Here is a 16,216-nt window from a genome sequence, read left to right on the forward strand (position 1 = left end):
GCCGTCCGCATGTGGTGCGCCGCGCTCAACAGATCCATCGTCGGCCCGCAGAAGGACTCGCGCGCGAGGAGGAAGCGGCTCCGGAAGGACGCCTTGAGGCGCTCGAAGCAGGCCACGCGGCTGTAGTTGCGCCAGCGAAAGAAGCACCGAAGCTCGCGCGCGTAGCGAAAGAACTTGAACGACGACCGCAGCGTCCGGAAGCACGTGGCCTCCCAGCGCCAGTCCACGAGGGACGTGACCTCCGCCGGGCCCGGCACGAGCTGGACCAAGGCCTGGGGCGTCATGGAGAAGACCGTGTTCGCCTTGCGCCGCGTCGCGACGGCCGCCTGCTCGTAGGACACGCGGCGCAAGCTGTAGGGCGCGAAGTCGTGGACGACGCGGTCCCGCACGGGCAGCTTCGCCACGGACTCCGGCAACGGCGCGAGGGACCGCTTGACGACGGCGGGGCTCGGCGGGGCCTCCCGGGTCGCGGGGCGGGACGTCGTGGACGGGCGGCTCGCGAGTTCGGAGCCCGACGTCCCGAGGCCGTCCTTGGACCGGTGGCGGCTCTCGTTCCAGAGCTCGCGCCGCCGCTTTTCTTCCCGCAGACCCGCCTCGCCGACGAGGGGCACGAACTTGATCATGCCCTCGCTGCCGTGCGTCGCGAAGTAGCGGACGACGTCTTCGCCGGACGGCGCCGCGAGCGCGGCCGCCGCCGTCGCGGTGGGCCGGAACTTCTTGCGGTCCTTGAGCTTCTTCGCGCCGCGCGGCGTGCCCTTGGGCGTCTCGTCGAGGACGGCGCTCCGTTTCAGCGTCGGGAAGGTGTGGAGGAGCGTGTCCGCGACGCCGTAGAGGGGCTGCAGCGGCTGGGGCGCCGTCTCGCTGCGCTTCAGCGACCGCCCCTGGGACGAGGTCGCCGCCCGGCGCGCCTTGTCGAGCACGTCGCTCGCCGACCCGTTGCGCTGCATGGTGGGAGACGCTGGGCTGGCAACGACGCCCGGAGTCGAACCAGCCCAGCGCGCTAGCCGCGGCCGCACACTTCACCGTCGAGGGCACGATGCAGTAACCGTCCGCTATGTTGCCTCGTCTGCCTGAGCTCAGCCTCGACGGCGTCCTCGATTCACCGCGAGGTGTCTGGGGCCAACCCGTCCTCGATTCGCCGCGCCGCCCCCGCCCGCCCCTCCCCCGCGCCGCGATGAAGATCAAGTCCGCCGTGAAGCTCATGTGCGAGCACTGCTACATGGTCCGCCGCAAGGGGCGGCTCTACGTGCGCTGCAAGAAGTCGCCGCGGCACAAGCAGCGCCAGGGCTTCGCGACGCTCGCCGCGGCGCCCGGCGGCTGGGCCGCCGCCCCCCCGGGCCCGGGCGCCTGGCCCGCGCCCTGGGCGGCGCCCGGCGCCTGGGCGTCGCCCGTCGTCGCGGCCGCCGCGCCGCGGCCGTCGCTCGCGACGCCGGGGACCTGGTGGGCGCGCGTCGTCGCTCGGCAATAAAACGGTACTCCCTAGAGCTTGAGGAGGGTGTAGAGCGCGGTCTGGAGCCGGGCCCGGGACCGCTCCTCGTCGTCGAGCGTCGCGCGGACGGACGCGGCGGCCGCGGTCGAGTCGTCGTCGCGGAGGAGCAGCGCGGCGGCCATGGACGGCGGCGCCTTCCAGATGCGGCCGAGCCACTCGCCGATGAGCAGCTCGCCGTCGGCCGGGTCGAGCGCGAGGGCCCGCGGGAAGCGGAGCGGGTCCGGCGGCGTCGGCAAATAGCCCGGCCGCGTGCCCGCCGCCGTCGCGGCCCGCACGCCGGGCTTGTTCGCGTCGAGCCAGAGGAGCCGCAGGGACCGGTCGCCGCGGCTCGACGTCTTCCCCGGCGCGAGGGGCAGGACGAGGACGCCGTCGGGCGCGCTGTGCGACATGCCGGAGTGGACGACGTCAAACGAATCCGTTTCCGACGCGTCGAGGCGCACGACCCTCGTGTTCGCCGTCGCGTAGAGCGTGCGGGCGTCGCCGGCCTTCTCGACGTGGGGGTCCAACGCCAGGCCCCGGGGCTCCGATAGCCCCGACGCGAGCACGCGCTCGTGCGCGTCGCCGGGCGCGCCGTAGCTCGCGGGGCACGCGGGCCGCCGCGCGATCAACGACCGCGACGCGTCGGCGTAGTAGAGCCAGCCGCCGCCGCAGGCGTCGGCGTCGGCCTCGAAGGCGAGGCCGTGGACGCGCGGCGCGCCTTCGAGCGCGACCGCGAGCGCGCCGTCCTCGTAGACGAGCACGCCGCCGTAGACGTCGCCGTCGTCGCTCCCTAAAGACGAGAAGAAGACGCGCGGGCCGCCGTCGTCGACGGCGACCGCGCGCGCGCGGAGCGCGAAGCCGCCGCCGTTTAACACTTCGACGTCGAAGACCGCGGGCCCCGCGGCCGCGCCGTACTCGGCCCTGCGGTACTCGGCGGTCGTGCGCGACTCCGAAGACCCGGCGCCGCCGGATTTCGTCGTCACGGTGACGCAGGACGGCCGGAGCTCGGACGCGCGCGGCCCGGCCAAGGACGGGTCGGAGACGACGCAGCGGACCTCGAACTCGGAGACCCAGGTCAGGGCGGCGCGGGGGCAGTCCAAACCCCGGAGCGCGACGTTGCGCAGGTCGTCGGCGTCTTTCCCAAAATTCTGGCCCCGGACGACGACGACGCCGAGCGCCGCGGCGACCTCGGAGTCGCCCGGCGCGTCGAGGCCGAGCTTGCGCAGCGCGCCGCCCGTCGTGTAGTAGGCCTCGCGCCGCGGGTGGTCGACGGCGATGCCGCCGATGTGCGCCTCGCCGCAGTCGCTCACGGGCAGGCTCCGGGGGGCCGTGCGCGTGCCGTTGGGATGCGATCCGCAGATCTCGAGGACGGCGCCGGTCAGCGGGTCCGGCCTCAGGAAGCGCGCCGTGCCGGGGCAGGACTCGCGCAGGGCGCCGGACTCCGACGCGGCGATCATGACGCTGCTCCGCAGGCCGCCGGCGCAGTCCAGGGACGTCGGCGCGGGGCAGGCCTCGTCGGTCGTCGGTTGTAACGTCGGGGTGCTCGGCGTCGTGCGGGGGAGCAGGGCGCAGAGGAGCAGCGCCCGGAGCGCCATGGTCGGCGGAGGGGGGGGAGGGGCGAGCCCAGAACTAGGAGCACATGCTGCCCATGTCCCGCCAGAGCCGCTGGATGGTGCGTGTGGATATGATGTCGACATTAACCCACCGCGTCTGTCGACTCATCGACGTCTTTTGCTGCGACAGCGTTTCCGAGTCGTCTCAGGCAAAGCGAGCGGCAGCGTCCGACGCCGGGGGCGCGCGCGTCGCGTCGCTTCCGCCGCGCGCCCGGGCCCGCCGACGCCTCCCGCGCGCCGCGCCGGACCGCGCCGCCCGCGCCGCGCGCCGCGGGAGAGCACTCCGCCGCATCGAAAACGCGCGTCGAAACGCCCCGACAAACAAGAAACGCCGCGTCCCCCAGGCAGCCATGCCGGTCGTCGACGATCCCAGCGCCGTGCTCGAGAAGCAGGTGCCCATGTACCACCTCGACGACGACAACCGCTACATCATGGTCATGGGCGTCGGCCCGGAGGGCAGCGACGGCAACTACACGTCGTTCGCGCCCTTCCAGATCCCCATCGAGTACGACTACGACGTCCTCGACCTCAAGCACATCATCCAGGCCCAGCTCGGCTTCGACCCCGACGACATCAACCTCCGCTGCGCGGGCGACTTCCGCCCCGACGAGTCGAAGATGGGGCCCATCTTCGGCCGCTGGTTCAAGGAGGGCTGGCACATGCAGGCCTCCGTCTACCCCAAGGGCTGGAAGTCGGCCCTCGAGAAGTGGCGCGAGGAGAACTCCAAGTAGGCGGCGCTTTTTGGCCGCGCGCGCGGGCGCTCCCCGCGAAGCCCCCGCTCGCGCGCGCGAGGTTGTAAACTCCGCTTCTGGACCTTGCGTTTCTTGGGTGTGTGTGGGGGGTGGTCGCTTAGTTACTTTTCTTCTTCTACAGCGCGGCCGGCTTCCTCGATATGGTCGAGGGTGGCTTGAGCGTGCTCGTGGCCCTTGGCGGCTGCGCGCGCGAGATAGCCTTCGCCTCGCGCCGCACGCGGGCGGCTTCGTGTTCCGCCGCGATGCGCGCGCGGACCTCGTCGGCGTGCGACCGCGGCGCGGGGCCGTAGAGACTTAGGCTACACTCGCGCGTCGAGGCGCGCGAGGCACCTTGTAGCTCTCTCGTGGCCCTTGGCAGCGGCGCGCTCGAACCAGTATCTGGCTTTGCCGAAGTCGACTTCCGTGCCTTCTCCGTCCATGTAACAGCAGCCAAGGCAAAACTCCCCAGCGATATGGCCTTGATCCGCCGCGAGCGCGTAGTACCGGAACGCTTCTTCAGATTTTTCCTGAGTTTCAAGCAAAAACGCAGTTTTCATTTGCGCGGCCGCGTCGCCCCGATCTGCGGCCGCGCGATGCAGCTCCTCCGCCTTCTTCTTGTCCAGCTTGACGCCCGACCCGCCCTCGTACAATTCCCCAAGGTAACCCATCGCGTCAACGTCACCAAGCTCCACGGCGCGCTTCCAAATTTTCGCGGCTTTCTTATCGGATTTCACGAGGCCCAACCGTCCGAGGTGGTACGCACTTCCCAAAGACGCAATCGCTTCCGGCACCTCGTTCTCCACGTGGCGGCGAAGACGCGCGAGCTGCTCCGCATTGGTTTTTGGGGCCGGTAATCGACAGAGGGGACACGCGCCGGTGCCGACCTTGTCCTGGCACGATCGGCAGATCTTTCGGCAGCAACAGACGCGAAGCACGCCCTTCCCCGCCCCCCCCTGAGTATTCACGTCCCACTCCTCGAGGCAGATCGGGCACCGCGACCCAAACCGCGCCGACGCCGGCTCGGGCTCCGGGTTCGCCTCGCGCCGCACGCGCGCCGCCTCGTGCTCCGCGGCGATGCGCGCGCGGACCTCGTCGGCGTGCGACCGCGGCGCGGGGCCGTAGAAGACCTCCGGCGGGGGCGTCGGCGGGGGCGGAGGCGCCTCCGCCCGCGCCGCCTCCGCCGCGCGCTCGTTGCGGATCTTTTTGCACGCCGCGCGGTGGCCGCGGTCGCGCCAGTCGATGCGTTGGCATTCAGTCGAGCAATACTGCGTAGTCCCACACGGGCAATTCAGCAAGGTCTTCGGTCTGGCGCCGCAAATCGTGCAGGTGAGCCGGAGCCGGAGCGCTTTCGCCCGAGCCTTCTTTTCCTCGTACTCGATCTGTTTTTTGCGCCAGGGCGCGTCGTCTTCTGGCATGGTCGCGATCTGTTACAGCTCTGATATACGCTATTGAACCAGCGGGGGGCAGGGGATGCGGCGCGAGAGACCGGGCGCGCACACGCCAAACAGGAGCCGGGGGAGCGGGTGACTCGCCAAACCGAGGCAAAAATCTCACCTGTTGCACGACGGGCGCGACGGTGCCCTGAGGCCAGACGCGAGCTCTCCTCGACCACCACGCGCGAGAGCGGCGGCGTCGACCTCGAGTCCGGCGCGCCGACCCGGCGCGAACATCCCCCGGCGAACACCACCATGCGAGAGAACGGCGGCGACGACGTCGACGTCGAGTCCGGCACGCCGAGCCGGCGCGCCCGCCCGAATCCCCTGGCGACGCTCGTCCAGGGCAACGCGACGCCGTCGAAGGTCGTGCGCGCGACGCGGAGGCTCGCGTCGACGACGGTCGAGAGAACGGCCGGCGCGCTCAACAAGGGCGTCGACCTCGTCGGCGACGCCGTCGTCGAGGGCGCGGTCGGCGCGACGGCGACGCTCGGCGGGAAGGAGCTCATCTGGAAATACCTCGACCTCATCTTCGAGGACCTGGATAAGAAGACGGTCAGCGTCTCGGACGCGGGCGTCACGATCGCCGGCCCGAGCCGCGTCGAGCGCCGCGTGGAACTCAAATCTTCGACCCGACTTCAATGTGCGCGTATGCGACAGTTTTGACGCAAGATCTTTAGCTCTGCTTCGAGAACTCGACGAGAGCGATCGATTCGTCCAGCCGAATCGACGTCGATGTGGCCGAGCGAGAGAATGTCAAAGTTTGGTCGGGACGTCCCAGCTCACCGGTTGAGTTCCACGCAGGTCAAGCAGCGCACGCTCTGCGCGCTCCTGGGCGGGTCGAGCCCGCTGCGGCGCGTCGAGCTCGGCCCGCTCGAGGTCTCGGTGCCCCTGGACGAGATCGCGACGGGCAAGGGCGACACGCCCGCGCGCCTCGCGCTGACGACGGCGTCCTGCGAGTGGCTGCCCTTCCCCGACCTGTTGCCCTACGACGAGGTCTACGAGGTGCTCTCGGCGCTCATGGACCCGCACGCCGCGGAGCTGAACCTCGTCGACGAGGCCGACGCGTCGCGCGGCGCGCGGCGGCGCTTCGACCGCGACCGGCGGGATCGGCGCGACGTCGTCGTCGAGGCCGAGCTCCGGGCCGCGCGGCCCCGGAGCGCCTACGTGCTCGACCGCCTCGAGGGCCGCGCGTTCGTCTTCCTGCTCATGGGGTTCATCGTCGTCTCTTTGACGTCGGAGCTCATCTGGCGGCGCGCGCACATCGACGAGCTCGCGCGCCTGACGATCTCGGCCTTCTTCGTCGGCGAGATCGCGGCGCGGTTGGCGCTCTACGGCGCGCTGAAGCCGCGGGGCGCGCGCCAGTTCTTCGAGGGGTGGCTGAACCGGATCGACTTTTCGGCGACGGTCCTCGACGTCGTCATCTGGTCGATCAATTTCGAGGAGCGGGCGACGGGCGCGTCGCAGTCCGCGCGCGGCGCGCGGCTCGTGCGGTTCCTGCGCGTGGGCCGCGCGATCACGCGCGTCGGCCGCGTCGCGTCGGCGTCCGCGCGCGTCGCCAAGAACGTGCTCCTCAAAAAGCGCGAGGACGAGCTGCGGCGGCTCGACGGCGTGTTGCTGACGGCGGACGAGGTGACGATCACGGCGCCGGCGCCGTCGGAGGCGCTCGTCGCGGACTGGTTCCGGTCGCTGAAGCGGAACCTCGACGGCGGCGCGCGGACGGCGGCGGCCGCGGCGGCCGGCGACGCGTCCGTCTACGTGATCCGCGACCTCAGGCTGGCGAACGCGCGGGCCGACGGCGAGCCCGCGCGCGACCTCGCGGACTGCGGCGCCGTCGTCGACCGCGACGACGTCGGCGGCGCCGTCGCGAAGTGCCTCGTGACCCGCAAGACGCTGACCGCGGGCGCCGTCGCGCTCATGGAGACCCGGGCGCCCTTCGCGGCGCTCGGCGACGCGGCCATGGCCTTCCCCGTGGACGTCGACGTCGTCCTGCACCGGCGCACGGTCGACGGCGTCCTCGCGCGCGTCGAGCTCGACGTTCGCGCGACGCGGGCCTTCGTGAAGACGCTCGCCAGCGGCGCGGCGCTCCGCGTCGCCGTCTACGGGCCCGAGCACTCGGAGCGCGAGGCATTCGCGGCGTCGTGGCTCGCCCGGTCCCTCGGCGGCGAAGCGCCGGCGGCGGGCGAGACGGCGGACGCGTGGCTGCGCCGCGCGCGGTCGCGGTCGTCCGCGGCGCTGCTCTGGGCCGTGCTCGGCGACTGGCTGCGGACCGAGGCCGCGGTCCGGTTCTTCGCGGAGCGCGACGACCGCCGCGCGGAGCAGCCCCTGCGCGAGGACGACTTCCTCAAAGCGACGTCGGACGCTGTGCCGAAATCAACCACTGTCTCAGGGGGTCCTGACCACACTTCAAACCTCTCTAGCTCGGTCAATTCGAAGTCGATTCGGCTGATTTTTGGACGAATCGATTGCTCTCATCGAGTTCTCCACGGAGATCAGAACAAGTTGCGTCCAGACTGTCGCATACGCTCACATTGAAGTCGGGTTGAATATTTGATTTGCACACAGGTCGGACGCGGGCCTCAGGCTCGACGCGTCGGAGTACGAGGCGCTCCGGGCCGTCGCGTTCGACGGCGGCCGGCCGTCCGCGGCCAAGTTCGCCGCGGTCTGCGCGCGGGGCGACGCGTGGGTCCCGGCGGCCGCCGCGACGGCCGCGCCGCCGCGGCGGAGCGCGTTCCTCTCGACCTTCCTCGCGGGGAAGCTCCGGGCGACGATCGCGCCGTCGGTCGACGCGGCGCTCCGATGCCTCGCGAAAAACTGGGAACCGGGCCTCTGGGCCTTCCGCGGCGCCGACGGCCTCGTAATCGAGCCCCTCGAGCTCGACGACGACGTCGTCTGCGCGCTCGTGGGCGGCGCGTCGTGCGTCCGGAACGCGAGGGTCTGTGTGCAAATCAAATCTTCAACCCGACTTCAATGTGCGCGTATTCGAATGTTTTGACACGAGCACTTCCGCCGTGCTTCGAGAACTCACTGAGAGCAATCGATTCGTCCAAAAATCAGCCGAATCGACTTCGATTTGACCGAGCTAGAGAATTCTGAAGTTTGGCCCCGACGTCCCAGCTCACTGGTTGATTTGCACACAGGCGAGGGTCGGCGAGATCCGCGTGGTCCTGCCGTCGCTCCGGGGGCTGGTCGCCGCGGACGCGCCCGTCGTCGTCGAGGTGGCGAGCCTCGCCTACGACCTCGAGCCCTTCCCGAACTTCCTCGCCGACGCGGACGCCGAGAAGCTGCTCGCGCCGCTCTTCGGCGGCGGCGGCGGCGACCGCGCGCCCTACGGGTCCAGCGATCGCCTCATCGACGGGCTCGAGGTCCACGTCGAGCGCGTCTCGCTGCGCCAGCTGAATCCGACGGAGGCGCTGCTCCGCGCGAAGCTCGACCGGCCCGACTTCGTCGGCGGCGGCGCGCGCGCGAAGCCGAGGCACTTCCTCGCCGCGGTCTTCGAGCCGCTCGCGAAGCTGCTCAAGCGGGCGCCGGCCGACGAGGGGCCGCGGCGGCCCGCGCTCGGCGTCTCCCTGAGCGAGGTGTCGAACCGGCAGCTGTCCGACGTCGGCGCGGGCGGCTGGCGGTCGCTGTCGGCGCAGCGCGTGTCCGCGACGAACGCCGCGCGCGATTTTTCGCGGCCCGCGCGGTCGCTCCGCGAGTCGATCGAACACGGCGGCGACGCCGTCCGCGTCCACAAGCGCGTGTCCATCGCGGGCCTTGCCGTCGTCGACGTCGACGCGGCGGACAACGCCGTGCCCGTGCTCCGGTCCGCGGACCTCGAGCTCCGGCTCGTCCTGGACCGCGGCGCCGGCGACGGCGCGCTCCGCGCCGTCGACGTCGACGTCTTCGCGCCGCCGCTCCACGCGCTCAGCGCCGCGCTGCCCGTGTCGCTGTCGCTCGCGGCGAGGGTCGCGGTGGGCGGCGGCGCGCCGGCCGACGAGGCGGCCTGGCGCGAGCGCGACGCGGCGGACCGCGCGGTCGTCGCGGCCGCGCGGGAACGCTTCGCGGCCTGCGGCGCTGACGCGGGCGCCTGGGCGGCGCTCCTCGCCGACGCGAAGGCGGGCCGCGGCGACGTCTCCGCGGAGGACGCCGCGCGCTTCGAGGGCCTCGGCCTGCTGTGATTCTTACTAGGCTTCCTTTCAAGAGCGAGAAAGCGCCCACAGCGGAGCGAGGGCGCGTCGCGGCTCCCGCGCTACCTCGCCCTAGGACTTCGCCCGCCGACGGGATACCAGCGCGCCGCCTTAGGGGCCTAGGACGACGCCTGGGCCTTGCTCGAGAGGTCGGACGCGGTGGCCTTGGCCGAGGACACGAAGTCGGAGAAGCCCGTGGCCTTGGGCGCGCCCGCGGCCGCGTTGATCGCCGCGGCGCCGTCGACGACGGACCCCTCGGCGCCGAGGGCGAGGTTGACGCAGGCCTGGGCGACGGCGTCGACGGAGACCGGCGGGCGGAGCGCGACCTTGAGGAGGCCCGGCAAGACGTCGCCGATTTTCGTGATAATACCGTTCGAGAGGATCTCCTCGATGGCCGAGCCGTAGCCGCCGCTGACGCGCGGCGGCCAGAGGCCGAAGGACTCGCCGCCGTAGATGAACGACGGCTTGACGAAGGCGTAGCTCTCGGGCGCGGCCGCCTTGATCGCGGCCTCGGCGTCGCGCTTGCCGTCGAAGTAGAATTTGAAGTAGCCGGGCAGCCAGCCCTTGGCGTCGGCGACCTCCTGCGCGACGGACACGTAGACGTAGCGGTCCACGGGCCGCGGCAGCTTCGCGACGGCCTCGGCCGCGCGCTCGTTCGCGACGCCGTTTCCCAGCTCGAGGTAGCGGCCGTCGAAGCCGATGCTCCCGACGCAGGAGACGACGACCTCCGGCGCGCCGATGGCCGCCTCGAGGGCCTCGCGCGAGCCGCGCGTCAGGTCGTTGGCGACCCACTCGACCTCCGACGTCCACGGGTCGCTGTTGGGGGGCGTGCCGCTCTTGCTGACGGAGCGCACGGCGAGGCCGCCCTGCTTCACGAGCAGCTCCGCCACGCGGCTGCCGACGTAGCCGTTGCCGCCGAGCACGGTCACGGGACGCAGCGCCGAGACGGACGCGAGGCACAGGATCGCCGCAGCACGGACTTGCATGATCGTCATCGTCATGATCAAGCTCGTGGCTTCAACTTGCAGTGCACGGAACTTCAACATGGCTCGTCCTCGGGCGCGCGTCCCTTCAATAGCTAGTCCAACAAAGGTCACAAAGTTTGGTCCGCGGAGTACGGTGCTAGTGGCGTGGCGCGAGCACGAGGAGCGCGACGCCCTTGCCCGGGACGGTCGCGGCGTAGGATCCCGCGAAGTCGCCCGCGTCGCGGCCCGCCCAGACGTCGCGGACGGCGTACGTGCCCCGGAGGCCGAGCGCGCGCCACGTCGCCGTGAGCTCCTCCGCCGCGGGCGACCGGTTGAGGAGCGCGACGGCGTAGCGGCCGCCGGCGAGGGGCGCGACCCACGTCTCGAGGTTCCCCGAGGACAGGACGGCCTCGGCGCAGTAGTCGGCCGCGGGCGTCGCGCGGACGGTGCCGACGTGGTCGTCGTCCAGGATGGCGCCGCCGTCGCGCGCGGCCCACGCGCGCGACGACGGCTTGAGGGTCCCGCCGGCGCCCCAGTACCAGACGTCCGTCGCCGAGACGACGTCCGCGCCGTCGACGTCGTTGCCCATGGGGTTCGCGCCGACGTAGCGGCCGCGCGGGTAGGGCCCGGACGAGCCTACGGCGCCTCGCGTTTCCCCCGGTCTCTCGAGACTCGCGACGGCGGCCGACGCGCCTCTCGAGACGCCGGAACCGCGCCGGGCACGTTGTCCCAGGCGAGCTGGGGGTCGAAGGAGAAGCGGTCGCCGTCGAAGCTGCCCGGCGCGCGCGCGCCGGATGGTGCGCAGCCGACGGCGGCGACGGCGAGCCGCTTGTGGACGCCGCGGCACGGGTCCGGGACGCGGCGCTTGATCGCGTCCGTCGAGATCCGGCACTCCCGCCGGCCCACGCAGAGCGCGCGGACGAACGCGAGCGTCGCCTCCGCGGACGAGCACGTCGCGTTCGACGAGAAGGCGCAGGCTTCCAGGCTCGCGACGGCCGGCGTGCCCCAGTCCGCGAAGTCGACGGCTTCGATGACGCCGCCGTCGCCGCAGGACAGCGTGAGGTCGCAGCCGAGGGAGCGGTTGCCCTCGCCGACGACGCCGCCCGGCCGCGCCGCGCACGTCTCCGGCGTCGCGTAGCCGGCGAGGCACGCGGGCGTCGGCGCCGTTTTAAATGTGTCGACGTCGTGGCAGCAGCCCTCGTAGACGTCGCAGCCGCAGGCGCCGGCGTCGGGCGCCTTGCCGCAGGGCAGGACCTCCGCGGGCCGCGCCCACTGGCCGGCGCCGACGCACCAGGCCGCGCCCGCCTCGTCCGTCGTCGCGAGCGTCCCGTCGCTGCGGAGCTCCCACCGCTGGCGCGGGTTGCCGGGCTCGCAGGGCATGACGGCGAAGAGCGCGTAGTCGGAAGCGTTGCCGAAGACCGCGCGGGGCCGCGCGGGCGGCTCCGACGCGGCGCGCCGCGCGGCGGCGCCGAGCGGGTCCTGGTGCACGGCGAGCAGCTCGCGGTTCGTCAGCAGCGCGACGACGCCGTCGCTCAGCCGGTCGACCTCCGTCGACACGAGGAGCGTCGACTTGAGCATCGCGTGCATCGTCACGTGGCTCCGGATCTCCTCGACGCGATTATTGCCGAACTCGCCCTGGCCGACCTGGAGCATGTCGCAGTCGAGGAAGAAGCCGCCGCGGCCGCTGTCGTTGTGCGCGAGGCGCGCGAGGCCGGACGCGATGTCGTACTGGCTGAGCACGGAGCCCCAGGTCGGGATCGCGTCGTGGCCGCTCCGCCACGTGTTGCCGTAGAGGTCCGGCCGCTCCGACATGCGCGTGACGTTCGGCGCGCTCTCCGTGGAGAAGAAGACGGGCGTTTCGCGGCCCGCGGCCGCCGCGGCGCCGCGGAGCGCGGCCTGCATGCGCCGGTAGCTCTCCAAAGCCCAGTCGGCCGCGTCGTAGTCGTGGCAGGAGCCGCAGCCGTCGTCCTTGACCTAGGACGCGCGTCGGTGATGACCATCTCTCGGGACTCGTCGCGGCCGCGGGACGCCGCCTGCGACGTAGTCCACGCCCCAGGCCACGTAGGCCGCGCCGTCGCGGGCCTCGCGGCCGCAGCTGCCCGCGGACTTGCCGCCGCAGGTCTCCGGCGAGAGCGACGTGTAGATGCCGAGCTCGAGGTCCCTGGCGTGGAGCGCGTCGGCGACGGGCCGCACGCCGCCGGGGAAGCGGTCCTCGTTCGCGACCTGGTTGCCGTCGCCGTCGCGCGCGAGGTCGGCCCAGCCCTCGTCGAGGTTCACGCTCGTGTAGCCCGCCGCCGCGAAGCCGCGGGCGACGAGGACGTCCGCGGCGCGCAGCAGCCAGGCGGCGTTGGGGAACGTCGCGTTGCCGCAGCCGACGTTGCACGTGTTGAACCCGAGCATGGGCGTGTCGAACTCGCCGCGGGCGACGGCGACGAGGCAGAGGAGGCGCGGGACGTGCATCGTATGATGTGCGTGCGTGCACTCGAGACGGGCGTGGGCGATGCTTGTACAGATGGGCACTCGAGACGGGCGTCCTCTTCGTGGACGATGCAATCGCTTCGGCTGCGAGGTGCGGAGGCGATGGGCGCGTCCTCTTCGTATGCGGTCGCCGGCTGCGAGAGGCGATGGGCAGCCTCAGATCCTCGTGGAGAAGCCAGCTTCGAGCGGCTTAGCCGGCCTCAATGTATCTCGCCCCCCGGCCGGCGTCGAGGTCGATCCGCAGCTCCGCGAGAGTCAAGCTGTCCGCGTTTTGCGCCCGTAAGATGCTCCGATACGCGCTGCTCATCTCCGGCGCGGCCGCGCTCGTCGCCCCGGCCCTGCCGAAGGTGTCGACGAAGCTGCACTCGACGGACTACGCGAAGACGCTCTACGGCGTCGGCCCGGAAACGTCCTACTGGGATCCCCTGGGCCTCGCCGACCTCGGCACGGAGGCGACGGTGGACTTCTTCCGCGCGGCGGAGGTGAAGCACGGGCGCATCGCGATGATGGCGTGCCTCGGCTACTGGCACCACAACCTCGGCATCCAGCTGCCGGGCTACCTGTCGACGACGGACAAGATCACGTTCGCGGACCTCGGCGCGGTCAAGGGCGCGGCGGCCTGGGCCATGATCCCGAAGAACGGGCTGCTGCAGATCTTCGGCGCCATCGCCGCCGTCGAGGTCTACGAGCTCACGCACAAGGACGGCGTCTTCGTCGGAGGCGACGCGTGGTTCAAGGGCTTCTCGTCGAACCTCGAGTTCGACCCGCTCGGCTTCGGCAAGAGCGACCCGGCGCTCGTCAAGACCTACAAGGAGCGCGAGCTCAAGAACGGCCGCCTCGCCATGATCGGCATCATGGGCTTCGTCGCGTCGGACCAGATCGCGGGCTCCGTGCCCATGCTCGCCTAGGCGGGCGAAGCTCCGGCCCTCGGGGGGGCGCCTAAGGCCGGAGTCGTGGGAAGAGTTCCGTTGAGTGGGCGGGGGGCGCCGTCGCCGGCGGGTCCGCCCGACGGCGTCCGGAGCCGCCGAACTTGCCGTCGACGGCGCGGACGAGCTCGCGCCAGAGGCGGAGACCGCCGGCAGACGCACGAGCGCGGACGCGCATCGCGATATATCCCGGCGCGCCGACGAACGCGGAGGCACAACCCTCGCGCCCGAGGGGAGGAGCATAGGTACTACATTACGCGGCCCGCCGGCCGCGCCCCCCCCGGACGCCCGCCCGGCGCCGGGGTCGGCTTCGTCGCCGCGTCGTCGCCCCTCGACGCGGCCGGGCTGTTTTTGGAGTGCGAGCGAGATCGAAGGCGGCTTCGGCCGCCTAGAGCATCTTCTTGACGAGCTCGTGGATCTTCTCGCCCCGGTAGCCCGCGTCGCCGCCCTCGTTGTAGTGGAGGAGCTTGGCCTTGAAGCCGCCCGTGGGCGAGGACAGCTTGACGGGCCAGAGGAAGTTGGCGGCCTCGCGGAAGTGGGGGCCCACCGTGTAGATCTCGTGGATGAGGTCCTCGACGCAGATGATGTCGTACTTGCCGAGCACGTCCTCGACGACGGCGTTGTTGTCGATGGGCACGCGCTTCTTGTTGACCTTGCCGTAGCCGCGCTTGTAGATGCACTCGCGCACGGACTTGAGGTTGGGCTCGCCGTAGGCGATGTAGGGCTCGACGAGGCGGAGCATCTTCGTCGTGGCGCCCGTGAGCTTGACGAAGACGCCGGAGTGGAGCTGGCGCAGGCGGAGGAGCTGGAGGATCTTCTTCACCTTGGGCGACATGCCGATGATGCCGCGGATGCGGATGACGAAGGCGAGCTTGCCCTCGGGGGGCACGTAGATGGAGTTGGCCGCCTTGGCCTCGCGGCGGAGGCGGATCGCGTCGTTCTCCGCGGCCTTGTACTCGGCCATGTACTTCTCCGCGCGCTTGAAGGTCACCTCCTTCTTCGCCGCGGCGGCGGCCTTGGCCTTGGTGGCCGCGGCCTCCTGCTCGGTCGCGATCGCCGCCTGGGTGCGGCGCTTCTTGAGCACGGACTCGGGGACGAAAGACATGGCCTACGATTCGGGGCGCGGTCCCGCGGCTGCGTCGACGGCGGGGGGGTGGGTGGCGGGAGGGTCGCGGGGTCGGGGCCGGCGCGGGGGGGACCACGGCGGCGGCGGAGACGCTCTCGGGGCGGCGGCGGACGACGGCCGCGGGGAGACGGCGCCGAGCTTCGAGCCTCGAGCCCGCCCCCGCCGCCGGCCGTCGTCCGCCGTCGTCCGCCGCGTCTCGCCGCGCGCCGCGGCCCCGTCCCGTCCCGACCGCCGACCGCGTCCGGGGGGCGGCGACCGAGCGGCTTCGGCCACAGCGTGAGCGTCGCCGAATAGCACTTCCGCGCGACTCCGAGTTCGTCGAAGCGCGGCAGCGCCGTCCGATCGTCGCGATCGCGTGTCCGAAGCCGTCGGCCGTCGTATGGGCGGTGGCGATCGCGCTGCGCACCTCGTGTGCTGCTCAAGCTGTGGGCGACGATGTCCTCTCAATCGCCGAGCGCGGCAACTTTACCCCGGCGAGATGTGCTAGGGTAACTTCTAAACTAGGATAAGGAGCACGAAGGATGATGTTCGCGTGGGCTGCCCTCGTCCTCGCGATGCCTATAGCTGGCGCCGCCAACACCCCGCTTGCCAGCGGATCCTCCATCAGCGGCCTCTGGCCGAAGCACGGCGCGTCGGCCGCGGGCGCGATGGCCCTTGAGGTTGTCGAGGGCTTCCGCTTCGTCGCCGCCGCCCCCTCGCCGCGGCTGCGACGCGCCCTGGACCGCTACGCGGGCTACGTCGCGAACCAAAAGACGCTCTGGACCCACCAGACCCCGGGCGAGACGCTGCCGCTCGAACAGATCGTCGTCCGCGCCCCCGACGACGGCGCGCCGCCCGCCTACGGCGACGACGAGACGTTCGAGCTCGTGATAGCGCCCGGCGCGGGCTCGCTGCGCGCGGCGTCGTTCGCCGGCGCGCTGCGGGGCCTCGAGGCCTTCGCCCAGTGCACCGTGCGCCTCGGCGCCAAGGTCGTCGTCAACTCCACGCGGACGAACGTCACGGGCGCCGCGGCGAAGTTCGCGTACCGGGGCGTCATGGTCGACTCGTCGCGCCACTTCCTGCCCGTGCCGACGCTCGAGGCGATCCTGGACGGCATGGCGGCGTCGGCGCTGAACGTGCTCCACTGGCACCTCGTGGACGCGCAGTCGTTCCCGTGGAACGCGTCGTTCGAACCGGCGCTCGTCCGGGGCGCGTACCGGCCGGACCTGGCGTACCAGCGGGCGGACCTCGAGCGCGTCGTCGCCTACGCGGGCGACCGGGCCATCCGCGTCATCCCGGAGATCGACGTGCCGGGCCACAGCGCCGCG

At 71.7% G+C, this 16,216-nt stretch overlaps 7 protein-coding genes across 7 annotated transcripts in view; 5 read left to right on the forward strand and 2 right to left on the reverse strand.

Annotated features, from left to right (window-relative positions):
• Positions 1-1,174: 1,174 nt before the first annotated feature.
• AURANDRAFT_20567 (hypothetical protein) lies at positions 1,175-1,468 on the forward strand (the record flags this gene model as incomplete). The annotated part of the gene is made up of 1 exon (XM_009034700.1): positions 1,175-1,468. The coding sequence occupies one exon, from the start codon at positions 1,175-1,177 to the stop codon at positions 1,466-1,468; it is 294 nt and encodes a 97-aa protein (XP_009032948.1).
• A 2,011-nt stretch (positions 1,469-3,479) lies between these two features.
• AURANDRAFT_61034 (expressed protein) lies at positions 3,480-3,812 on the forward strand (the record flags this gene model as incomplete). Its single annotated transcript, XM_009034701.1, has 1 exon — positions 3,480-3,812. The coding sequence occupies one exon, from the start codon at positions 3,480-3,482 to the stop codon at positions 3,810-3,812; it is 333 nt and encodes a 110-aa protein (XP_009032949.1).
• A 1,555-nt stretch (positions 3,813-5,367) lies between these two features.
• On the forward strand, positions 5,368-8,318 carry AURANDRAFT_70650 (expressed protein; the record flags this gene model as incomplete). Its single annotated transcript, XM_009034702.1, has 3 exons — positions 5,368-5,845; positions 6,050-7,570; positions 7,831-8,318. 3 exons carry the CDS (start codon positions 5,501-5,503, stop codon positions 8,104-8,106), a joined length of 2,142 nt encoding a protein of 713 aa, XP_009032950.1.
• A 2,218-nt stretch (positions 8,319-10,536) lies between these two features.
• AURANDRAFT_20459 (hypothetical protein) lies at positions 10,537-12,839 on the reverse strand (the record flags this gene model as incomplete). Its single annotated transcript, XM_009035244.1, has 3 exons — positions 10,537-10,788; positions 11,799-12,353; positions 12,420-12,839. 3 exons carry the CDS (start codon positions 12,837-12,839, stop codon positions 10,537-10,539), a joined length of 1,227 nt encoding a protein of 408 aa, XP_009033492.1.
• Positions 12,840-13,110: 271 nt separating this feature from the next.
• LHC12 (hypothetical protein) lies at positions 13,111-13,798 on the forward strand (the record flags this gene model as incomplete). The annotated part of the gene is made up of 1 exon (XM_009034703.1): positions 13,111-13,798. The coding sequence occupies one exon, from the start codon at positions 13,142-13,144 to the stop codon at positions 13,763-13,765; it is 624 nt and encodes a 207-aa protein (XP_009032951.1).
• A 224-nt stretch (positions 13,799-14,022) lies between these two features.
• Positions 14,023-15,338, reverse strand: AURANDRAFT_52193 (hypothetical protein; the record flags this gene model as incomplete). The annotated part of the gene is made up of 2 exons (XM_009035243.1): positions 14,023-14,891; positions 15,316-15,338. One exon carries the CDS (start codon positions 14,886-14,888, stop codon positions 14,172-14,174), a length of 717 nt encoding a protein of 238 aa, XP_009033491.1.
• A 218-nt stretch (positions 15,339-15,556) lies between these two features.
• The window catches only part of G3 (hypothetical protein), a gene marked incomplete at both ends in the record, with an annotated part of 3,944 nt that continues 3,284 nt past the window's right edge, over positions 15,557-16,216 (forward strand). Inside the window, one exon of the mRNA XM_009034704.1 lies at positions 15,557-16,195. Within this exon, the coding sequence (XP_009032952.1) occupies positions 15,557-16,195 (639 nt within the window). The remainder of the gene's footprint in view (positions 16,196-16,216) is intronic.

Source organism: Aureococcus anophagefferens (assembly GCF_000186865.1).
Source record: "Aureococcus anophagefferens unplaced genomic scaffold AURANscaffold_2, whole genome shotgun sequence".
In the NCBI taxonomy this organism is placed as follows: Eukaryota; class Pelagophyceae; order Pelagomonadales; family Pelagomonadaceae; genus Aureococcus; species Aureococcus anophagefferens.